This window comes from Silene latifolia, chromosome 11 (genome assembly GCF_048544455.1).
Source record: "Silene latifolia isolate original U9 population chromosome 11, ASM4854445v1, whole genome shotgun sequence".
Taxonomy (NCBI): Eukaryota; Viridiplantae; Streptophyta; class Magnoliopsida; order Caryophyllales; family Caryophyllaceae; genus Silene; species Silene latifolia.
The window spans coordinates 45,360,227-45,372,247 of record NC_133536.1 but is presented as its reverse complement, the minus strand read 5'-3'; the positions used below and the strand labels follow the sequence as shown (position 1 = coordinate 45,372,247).

The window sequence follows — 12,021 nt, the reverse complement described above, 5'->3', positions numbered from 1 at the left end:
AATCCCCAAAAGGATCAAGTAACTCAAAGTAACTTGATTGAAGTCCAAACTATATCGAATAGCGTTTGATTTCTTATCCAATCACACATTATTTCATAATGCGTGCTAAGAGAGATTAACTTGTGATATTAGATCACATTTCCATTGGCTTATATCAAAGTCTTCACTTTGATAATCCCATCACGACTAAATCGTGATTTCTTTAACTCTTTAAACTTCTTTAAAGATTTTCTATTTACCTTATTAAGTTAACACATTAGCGTCAACTTAAATCGTTGGTAAAAGAGAATGATCAACCTATTATGGATCAATGATTTATAACCTCGATCTCCTTTTCAACCAAAAGGTACGAGACATCTTGCTTTGAATACAAGATACGCATATACCATTAACAATCTAATGGTTTCAAGAGTACTCGATAACTCTCTGCGTTCATCATTCCAAAATTTTAAGGTTTAATCTTGGGTTACCAATTTGAGTCTTGCATCATCTTCATGATATATTATTCTAGTTTGGTTTAGAATATAATCACCTTGATGATGGGCTAGCCATACATCAAATCATGGTGTATAGGGTCACAAAAGTGAAACCTCTTTTGTATCTTTAACAAATTGTATTCTTATTTAGAGTTTATGTACTTAATAGTCACAATTAAGTACAACTCCAAACCCGAAAAACTAGATTTAGTACACAATGACTCTATCTCTTGACTTCATTGTTGCTAGTCGTCATATTCTAATCATCCTATGTATCAAACATAATGATGAAAACCACCACCGGTTTCTATATATTTGAAGTAATACTAGCAAAATTTATGTTTAATCAAATAAACATTTAACGAAGAAGGTCCCATTAGATGTCCCACAACTAACTTGTTGATTCTTTAATAATTTGGGGTAGTTTCCTTTCTCGTGTCTAACATTTAAGACAATGGAAACTTTATCGGTCGGGATTGATAGGTTTAGTATCGTCATTCTCAACAACTTTACCTTTAACATAACCTTGTATCAATTCCATTCTAATTTTACTTCTTTAACCTCGTCCTCATCTTAACGGTTTAAGAGAATGCTCCCACTCATTTCAATGAGTCTTTACTTAGAGAAGCAAAGGTGATTCTTATAAAGATTACTCTTCAATTCAATCGTTTTAGTCTTAAAACTTTCATTGAAGTGGTTGCGTTATTTTGGTCAATTAATTAATTTCGACAAAACTAATTACCAAAACAATTTATCGTTTCAAGGTACTTAATTCATTTAAGTACATGAAAAACAATCCATTGTAAGTAGATGTGTTAGTCTAGAATCAAAAACCTGTTTGATAATGACTAACTTTAATCTATACTCTTTACAAGAGATCTTTAGCAATGGTTCATATGAGGTTTTAGAAGCAAATTCATATTTGTCTTTAGTTACGATGTTTTAATGGAGATTTGTATCAAAATCGAAATGATATCGTATATGAATTGTGGTAAAGAAATAGAACAATATAAAAAAACGGAATAATGGAAAACTTGACATTTATCGTTTTATTAATACTTGTAAATAACAAGTAAAGCATTTACATAGTGACCTCTACCCAACTATGATAAATGATTCCAAGACCCAAATTCATATTAACTTGGGCACGGTGTGGCCGATAAAACCCTTATTAATATAACTCGGTGGATTAACGCTTTAATCGATTCTACTTTTAGAACTCTTGGTCGATAATATTACATTAACATTTATCTTTAGCCCAAAACACATTCAACAAGGGGACGGTGTGGCCGATGAAACCCTTATCGAAAAACTTTTGTTGAGTTCAATCCAAATTTCGAATAAATGTGTCCATGATCCAAACCCACATTAACTTGGGCACGGTGTGGCCGATGAAACCCTTATCAATATGAATTCGGTGGATAGACATTTATCACCCACTTCCCCTACGTAACAAGGTTTGTACCCCGGTGTGGCCGAGTGCACTCCCTCACGAAATAGGTTTTCATGGTTTCTACTCTTTGGTAAGGCTATGTCTCAATTAATTGTTTTAGCGAGAGGTCATGTCAATTTATTATCTATCACGTTTTAAGTGAACTAAAGCGGTGAACTACGATAATTATTTTTGACACGGTCGACGAACTCGATAAGAAGATAATGCATGTTTTAGTTATGGCGATTTAGCGATGCATGCGACATAAAATAAAATGCAAGCATAAAAATAAACAAATCCTAGTATGGCCTTTCCTAAAATAGAAAAAACTATTTAACTATTACATATTCGGAAACCAACTCCATTGGTCCCTTGAACTTCGGTTGTGGCACGCATCTCGAGGTAACACCGTCTATATGTATCAACATCTTGAAGAAATCCGTCTTTGGGAACTCCGAGATAAATAAAATTACATAATAAATTACATAATTTCCTATTATACATTTGTAACTAAAATAAAATAAATCTATTAAATTACATAACGGTGATACGAGATCACAATAAATTACAACCGAATCGATATTCTCATACATTTCGGGAAATACCAATCAAAACTAAGGCCATACTAAGTAAAAATTACATAAATTAAAATTATGACAATCATAAAGAAAAATGCAGCATTATAATATGTATGAACATGCCCAATTTTATGCTAAATCGCCTTTAATTAGCCAATATCGTATATTACTCGGTTTTTACGAATTTGCGTGATTTCAACATTTTTATAATCACAAAAATACATAAACTCATATTTATGCATAAGTTAATTACCCTAACCTCTTAGGACTCAAAATTTAGTCTTCACTAATAATTTGACCATAATTAACCCATATTTTATAAAATTGTTCATAAATGGACCAAAAATTACAAAAAATAGGCTATAAACTTCAAATAAATCACAAAATTTCAAATAAATTCAAAATTTGAAATTTAAACTCATGAACATTCTGGAAAAATACCATGACACTCATAATAATCAAAATCTTAGGTTAAAAATTTCGAAATTTTTCCGGAAAAACAATGTTGCGGTTTATCGATTTTTAATAAAATAATCATAAAAACATGGAAAAATTTTATTCACTAACTTTTCAATTTTAGATCTGAAAAAGATAATAAAATGCAACATTAGACGTTTTTCCTAAGTCATAGATTATGTTTTATTAATTTTTCACCAATAATGTCACTATTTATGCTATTTTTCTTCAAAAATCCATAAATCATGCAAAAAGACTTCTTTATAGCCAATTATTTTACAAACATCTTGTAAAATTTCATGTGACAACATATTAATTTTCTATGACCAGATTCGAAATTTAACTCATATTAACCTATTTTTCACTTAAATCCGAATTTAATAATGAAAAATCCATTTTTCGAGCATAACAAGTCCAAAAATTATGAAAATTTACAGGTTATCTAAAAATAAAATATGTGACAACATATCCAAAAATCAATGAAAAATTCGAAGTATAGCTAATTTTAGACCGAAAATGACATTTTTACTCATAAAATCATATTTAAATGCCATTAATGTATAATATGAACAATAAAAATCCGTAAAATTAACCAAAATATCCTAAAATATTTTAGGACCAGAAATATTAACATGCATGGATTAATTTCGTGATATCTCATAATAACACAAATTTTACAAGTTTTATATGTTATTCTTATAATTCGGAAAAACTTTTAACCGATTTGCATGCAAAAAACCGTGGCTCTTGATACCGATTGAAGAAAATGTAGATCTTTATACATAAACATACTCATATATGTTATAAATTAATTTGTCATAAAATTAAATATGGATTTTATGCATGCAAACAAATGATAAAATAGAGGAGAAATCATGTTCTTACATTGGTGATTTCGGTTTATGGGCACAAGAGAGATCACCTTTCTCTCTTGTTCTTGAGCTTTCCTTTTGGAGGAACTAAGATCCAAGTGTAGGATCTCTCCCTAAGCTTTATACCCAAGGCTTACTCTTAATTAAAATTAATATCATAAGATCTAGTACAATATTAATTTAGTAGAAAAATTGACCCAAAATAATTTGGTATTTTGATCCCCAAAACCGGTTGGGAGTGAATGGGAGAGGAAGTGATTTCTCTTTCTAAAACTTTATATTTTGATAAGTAAGAATGAATGAATATCTTACACTATCATGCATGTAGTGTATCAAAAAAAATATAAGACAAAACCCTTTGCCTTTTCCTTTTTGTCAAACCGTGTAGGAGGGAAGAGGAGGAAGAAAAAGACCCAATGCATGCTCTTGTTTGCCTTCACAAGGTAAACTAGGGTTGCATGGCTACTAAAGTAAGTTATCATAATGTTTACCACTAATTTAAACAAACACAATATTTGCTTAAATCTCCCCTTAATTTCGGCACTTTTGATAATATGGATTCCATATTATTTTTGTCAATTGTCAATATGTCACATGTCATATGTTGCATAAATTTGTTGTGTATTTTTAACATATTAAAAATCAACGTATTATTAAAAATACGTCACATACATAAATTGACTTAGTAATTTCATAATTACTTGTACCAAAATATTTTACCAATTATAAATCACAACATATTGTAATTATAATAATTCATTCAATTTCAATTGTTTCTTTAAACAATAATTTCATCCGAGTAATGATACAATTCGATTACTCAGACCGTATCTCATTTAATCACATTTCAATGTGATACGTAAATTTTACTTCCAAAATCGTCCGTCAATTTTTCAAGTAATTTAATTAACTCGTAACATTATACGATTAATTAAATGATCAATTAAGAGTGTTGCCCTATAGGTATGACCTAGGGGGTCAACTGATCACCACCGTCGCACGACAGTAATGTCAAACTCTAGTCAGCCAATCATTACCGATATATGTTGACCAGTTGACAGTAAAAATACTTCCCAATTGTATTCTTTAAAATGAGATTTAATAATGATATTTAAATCATGTGATCGCACTATTGTTGAGGACACATTTCCCAACAAAAAGATGATTAAAGATATGAAACAATAACAAGTAATTGAAAGCATAAAACTTGAATGAATTGATTAATGAGGAATGATTAGTACCGTAATAATCAACAAGGAAAGATTAAGAACAAAGTATGAAAGCTAAAGCAAGTTTCCAGCTGTCCAAAAGTAATCAAAAACGTAACCTAATAAATTCTACGAGTTTAAAATTTATATTACAATAATACGTGTTTTAGGAAATTACGGAAATTAATCCGTCAAATAAGATCCTCAATCGAGCCTCACGTTACTCGATCGAGGACGATTACTCGATCGAGCCTCATTGCACTCGATCGAGAAACCAGCATTCCAGCTCGTTCTCTTCTTCCCTTCCCTTCTTATCTTCAAGTTCCCTCGTTTCTCGTGCCATGCTTCTTGTATTCCACTATGCCATAACCGCAATGCTCATCTTATCTCGATTCACCTCATAATGCGTCATTTCTGCATTAAAACATAAAACAATGGCAGTATCGACAATTCACTATAAAAGGGCATATAAACGACATAAAGGCACGAAAACGATATGTAAAATGTTATGAAAGCAGTTATAAAAGTTTATATATAAAAGTGATACATCAATGGGACGCAACCCATAGATAAGGGCCTTGTTGTTTATCATCTGAATAGAAGTTCTCTTTCCCCGCATCTTCCCCGCAAATCTAGCCCCTAATTTTCTTGTCTGGCGAAAACTATCATGGCACATGGCTTCGTCAAACACGATAAAAATGACGACTACAAAACCTTGCTTGTTTGTAGACACAAGGTACACTTTTTTAACCGCGGTGAAACCGGAGCTATGAAGCATTTTCGTCAACCACCCAAAATTAGGGAGATTATGGAGAATGCAAGTAAAAGGCTGTGCGTAATGAGAATGTGATTGTAGCTCCGATACACCAGCCATACTTTTTTTAGAGAGAAATTTAGAAAGAAATTAAAGAGTAAATGTTTGATAATTTAGAATTTGACCTAAAACATTATGAAGACATATTTATTGAATATTATTGGTCAAATTGAATATTTAGTAAAGTTTAGTTTTGAATGCAGTAATCAAATTGAAAAATCTAATCAAATAATGACAACGGTTGAATTGAAAAACCGTTATCTCATAATAGAAAATAATAATGGTTACAAAAAATCCGTAGCTATAACATAACAACGGGTAACAAAAACCGTTGCTGGTGTTAATTTAGTAGCGGTTTTCGAAATGCCGATATCTTAAACTCGTAACGGTTTTCTAACAACCATTGATAAGAGTGATTCTATAACGTGTTTTTGGAAACCGTTAAAAGTTTTTGACAACGGTTTGTTAAGCAGCCATTGTCAAATTATAATAACAACAGTTTTTGAGGGAACCGTTATTCCTATTAGCACGGTCTAGGTTTCCGCCAATATTTGAAAAACGGTAATCTAAGTGTCGTTATTAAATGCATTAAACCGTTGTGATACGCTTCTTATTGATTGCCAAATTTGGCATAGTGTTTGTTGTTTTTCGGTTGAATGTAATGTCCGGATAAATTTGGGCTAATAACCGAGCCGAATTGATTTGTGTAGGAGCGAGTCTAAGTTTGTTAATTCCATTGTATTGACTCCATCTCCTATTTGTATGTGATCATTCTATTTTTGATATATACTTACATTTTACAAAAAAAAAAATCATCTCTGTTTCTAGTATTTGTAAATAACGGTCTGCAAATTGGGAAGATGTAATACATTGAATGGAACATCAATTAAGGAGCTGAGGAGATTTATTGATAGTGATAGGACGCCACCGGGTGACGCTCAAATTGGGTGTCACCCTCTCACAACCATTTTTAATTGAAGGGGTCCCCACTCACCTCATGTGAGAGGGTGGCGCCCAAATTGGGTGTCACCCGGTGGCGCCCTTTCATTTTCCTTTATTATATTATCACATAATAACACTTATAACTCTAATTAAATGTACCGTGTTTCTATTGTTCTATTTTCTCGATTTAAACTCCAATACTTTTTTGTTTGTATTTAAATACATCAATTAATGCAAAATCTTAATCAAGGGTATTTTTTCGGTGCACTGAGGTTTTTTTTTTTTGACAATCGGGTTAACGAGACCTACATATTAAAAGCACGCTTAGCTATCCTATGAGCGGCTTTATTACAAATTCTAGGAACATAAGCAAAAGTAACACAATAAAAGTTTGCCGCTAGATCGGTAATATCGTCAATAGTGTTCCTTGTCCAATGTTTGAGTTGAGAGAGCCGTAGGACTTGGGCAAGAACCTGTAGACAATCAGAGAAAATGTTAATATGGAGGATGTTGCGCGAGAGCGCCCACTTTAAGGCTTCCCTAATTGCCAAAGCTTCCGCTTGTTCAGCATTCTCCGCCATTCCTTTGATACAGAATTCAGAAACAATATCATTATCAAAAAGGATGCATCCGCCAAACCCAGCAGCAAACTCCTTAGACCACGCCGCATCCACATAAATATGAGACCGAGAGCAACTCACATAACTTTGAATCAGAGGAAAGGGTTCTCCATTCCTAAGATTAGTCAAGTCCTCCTCCATCAGTGTTTGGGGAGCTATGGACCCCGGTTTCTCATCTTCAGCAGAAAGAGCTAAGTTAAGGGAGTCTTGATAAAGAAAGATAGCACCAATAGGGGAGCACTCGGTACTGTCAAAAATCCTTCGCACCTTACCACCCAAATAGTCCAAAAGGTACACAAAAAGGAGAGACAAGCCTCAAGCTTATTATCAGCCTTAAAAAGAATAGAGAGCCAATTGCAAACCCAAGACCGGAGACTCAAATTATCCCCTGATTATGCCTTAATCCCCAGGAGACTTCCAGCCCAAACTCTGTTACCAAAAGAACAGTCCCGGAACAGGTGTTCCGGTGATTCCGTTTCTTGTGAATCAGAAAGCACGCAAGTAAAAGGACCATCAAAGCCCCTCCTTAGGAATCCTTCCCCAGTGGGCAACGATTCCGTGAGAAGTTTCCATAAGAGAATGATCCAGCTTTTCGACCCTGGTAGGTTCCAAAGGATTTTTTTGAAAGACACCCATATATGCAGCAGGAACTCTTGATCGGTCCTTCGGGGAAGCTGAAGTGTTCCAGTGATTTTGAAGAGCAATGTGATAGCCAATCTTAACTGAGTAATTCCCAGATGACGAGGCAGACCAGTAGAAAGTGTCGCTGCCTTCAGAGCATCGAATTTGAATAGCAAGAATGTCCTTATTGGAAGTTTCGTCAAAAGACATAGACACAAGTCTGTGGTCCCACCTGTTGTTGTCACAAATAAGTTCTTTGATTCTCAAATTACACAAGTTGGGTGAATCAGTAAGAAGCTCAACACATCGTGGTCTCGGCACCGTTCCATGAACCCATTTAGTATTCCAAACACCAAGGTCAGACAATGGGATGAAGTTCCACGCTAAATGGGGTTTGATGAGTTGAAGGCCCCAAACTATACCTTTCCATCCCCACGAAGAATTACTCTTGCCATCGTTAAAGAGCAGATCACCTTCACACCACTTTAGGCCATATTTAGCACCAATAGACTTACAGAGAATAGAATCTAGGTGGGTGATCATTCTCCATCCAATCTTTGCTAGAAGTGCTTGATTGAACTCCTTCATACGTCTAATACCGAGACCACCATTCCTTTTGGGTTGACATAGGAAAAGCCTACTACACCAACTAATAGAGGGAGATTTCTTATGGCCCGCCCCCGAAAAATGTGACAAAATAGCATCTAATCTTTTTGTCACACTTACCGGTATTTTGAATACTGATAGAAAGTAAACCGAGAGGGAGGACAAGACAGAAGAAATCAAAGCCAATCTACCCGCCGGCGATAGAAGAATGCAATTCCATGAAGATAATCGCTTCCTAACCTTATCAATGATAAACTCAAAAATTTCCCTTTTACTTTTATTCCCACCTGAGAGTCCCACGTCCGTAGGAATACCCAAGTAGGATCCCAAATTAGTGCCACACGGTATATTGAAGGTTTTCAAGCAATTTCGAGCAAAGGACGGACTAGAGCTCAAACTTAACATCATAGATGACTTATTATCATTAATAACCTTGCCGGAGGCATGACAATAATCCTTAATAACTTTGTCAAGGCTTTCGCAACTCTTAGAATTACCTTCAATAAAAAACATAGAATCATCCGCAAAAAGCATATGGGAGATAGGTATACTATTTCTGCTGATCTTTATTCCTCGTATAATCCCCTCTTTCTCCATGCGTAGAATGTTTAACGAGAGAATTTCCGTGCACATAACAAAAATATAAGGGGAAAGAGGATCGCCCTGAGGAAGGCCGCAACTCGGGTGGATACGTCTTGAAGGAATTCCATTTACCAGAATTTCATAAGACACCGTCGTGATACACTTCATAATCAGCTGAATGAAATTAGGAGGGAATCCCATCAAGAGAAGCGTACTTCTGATAAAGTTCCAATCCAACCGATCATAGGCTTTACTCATGTCAGCTTTAAAGGCCATCCTACCCATCCTACCACTTCTAGATGAAGAAATTTTGTGTAATATTTCATTTGTAATTAAAATATTATCACCAATATTCCTCCCAGGAACAAAAGCATTTTGAAAGTCACCCACTAGTTTTCCCATGTACTTTTTCAATCGGTTAGTGATACATCTAGTAATGACTTTTATTATAACATTGCATAACCTAATCGGTCGGAAGTTATCAACTGTTTCAGGGGCACTAGATTTCGGGATAAGAACTAAGAAAGTCTTATTCAGAAATTATGGTGAGCTATTACCTTTGAGGATAGCCAAGACAGTCCCAACAACATCATGCTTAATAAAATGCCAACACTTATGGAAGAAGATAGCAGGAATACCATCAGGTCCCGGAGATTTTAACGGACCAAGTTGAAACACAGCCGTACGAACCTCCTTAGGGGTAAAGCGAATGCCAAGTGCATCTCTATCATTAGGAGAAAGGAACTCTTTATTAATACTGAAAAAAAAATTCACAGTAAGGCGGTACTCCTCAAAACTGATCTGATTTGCTCCTTCCTAAAAGAGTCTAGAGTAGAATTGGACAAATAAACCCCTAATACCCTCACTGTCAAAATTCCACTCCCCATTATCTATTTTAATCCCAGCAATGTAATTCCTGTCTGCCCTACCCTTAACCCAATTAAAAAAATACTTGGAGCATGTATCTCCCTCGGTGTTCCATTTCATCTTGGCCCTTTGTTTCCAATATTTAGCCGAGACTTTAGCATACTCCACTTGACTAGCATATGCAGTGGTGAAAGTTCGAGTCACTCCCTTCGTCTCAATTTCGTGGAGCCCTTCGACCAAATTGTCATCAAAATCACTCCATTTCTTATTCCATTCTTTCCTCTTGGAAATAGAGCAAAGACGCATACAATTTCTAGCTCTTGATAACTTACATATCATTCTAACGGTGGCAGAGCCTAAGACAGGCTCAGTCCATTCGTTATGTACCAAGCGAATACATTCCTCATAATCCAGGTTCCAAGCCTCCATACGATAAGGTCTTCTACCATTACAAGAAATTAAATCAGAATTCGGAAAAATATCATTCCAATCCTACGATCCATATCCCTTATCAAGTCGTTCCAACACTACACTATGATATTCTCTCTTATTGCACCAAGTAAATCTTGGCCCCTTATACGGAATATCCATCAAAAGATGCTCAGCTTTCCCTTTATTAAACAGAGCAGCTCCCGGAATTCGACCCTTACTACCTCCCCATTTATCTTCTTGATAATCAACTTTGTTAAAGTCCCCGCTACATTGGTACACTGAGTTAATGTTATTATAACATATTCTCATGTAAATTATAACTTTGTTATTGTGTTTAAGTGTTTTTGAATTTCATTTGCGTTGCAAAATATATTGAAATTTGATCGCTTCTATTTCACACTGCATAATTCAAATTTAGTAGGAGACCTTATATGATCCATATACTCCTAAGCTATCTTTAATTGAATTCTTCTCACGATTTTGGGGGAACTGAGATTGTGTTGGAAACGGAATGGAGTAGACACACCTGTTTTTGTTGAATTTATTTTTGTTGCAAGTTTGGACCGATCCATCTTTTTGGGCTGGTATGTGATGTACAAGGATGGGCCTTCCTATCTTAACATTGTTACAGATTTCATTTTATACAACTACTAACATTTCATCCAAAAAAAAAGAATTCTTCTTATTATGATTTGAGTAATTCCTTTAGTAATGTCATAATGGTGATAAAATTATAGAACTTTTATATTTTATATTATATTATTTCGTAGAAAATTAAACTAAAAATATCGTGTATTTTGTTGGACAATATTTGTTGATGATGTCAAATCCTTAATCATTCTTTGCCTCCTAATGTGTATTGACTAGATATGAGTTATGGCAGGTTTACAAGGATTGCCATTTAACATGGAAAAAGCTTGAAGCATGATCAAGTTCTTGTTTTTGATGTCTAGCTATATGTAAAGGTGAAAAGCTTAAGTTCTGCTTGATTCATCTGAACTAAACAGTCCCGAACACTGTTCAGTTCAGAGCAAGTTCATAAGGCACGATAAAGTTATTTTTTGAATATTTTTGAAAATATCTTTTATGATCATATTAATCTTGAACGTGATTATTCTGATGAATTTCCTTCATTATTCTCTTTAAAAATTTACCTGAACAACAAGAAGGATATATCATTAAAATAAGTCAAATATCTTTAACAAATAAAAAGATATAAGATAAAAGAGGATATATGATATTTCTATATCTTTGAATATTTTATCTATACTTATTTTGTGAAGATTTTATTAATTAATATCTCCTCGTATAAATATGTTATTGGTATTTCAGAACAAACTACCTTTTGCAAATTCACTTCTAGTTGAACGCGGGACCTCTCAACTCCAGCAATTCTACAAGTTTTAAGGTTTAACTCGGTTATCACTGGACTAACACCACAACGAAATAACTAAAATAGATGGAGCAGTATGCAAGTTTTCAACGGTAATAGAATGACAATGCAACATAAAGGGA

At 34.2% G+C, this 12,021-nt stretch overlaps 1 protein-coding gene across 1 annotated transcript; it reads right to left on the bottom strand.

Annotated features, from left to right (window-relative positions):
- Nucleotides 1-9,747: 9,747 nt before the first annotated feature.
- LOC141613333 (uncharacterized) lies at nucleotides 9,748-10,815 on the bottom strand. Its single transcript, XM_074432067.1, has 3 exons — nucleotides 10,571-10,815; nucleotides 10,068-10,516; nucleotides 9,748-9,953 (listed from the first exon to the last, which is right to left on the bottom strand). The coding sequence occupies exons 1-3, from the start codon at nucleotides 10,813-10,815 to the stop codon at nucleotides 9,748-9,750; spliced, it is 900 nt and encodes a 299-aa protein (XP_074288168.1).
- Nucleotides 10,816-12,021: the final 1,206 nt, after the last annotated feature.

What these genes read in the sequence shown, in the direction of transcription:
- LOC141613333 (XM_074432067.1), bottom strand. Translation starts at nt 10,815, where the DNA reads ATGAGAATATGTTATAATAACATTAACTCAGTGTACCAATGTAGCGGG. An exon ending in CTTGATAAGGGATATGGATC is followed by an intron (nt 10,517 to 10,570) that starts GTAGGATTGGAA and finishes TTGTAATGGTAG; the next exon opens with AAGACCTTATCGTATGGAGG. An exon ending in GTGGAATTTTGACAGTGAGG is followed by an intron (nt 9,954 to 10,067) that starts GTATTAGGGGTT and finishes GTATTAATAAAG; the next exon opens with AGTTCCTTTCTCCTAATGAT.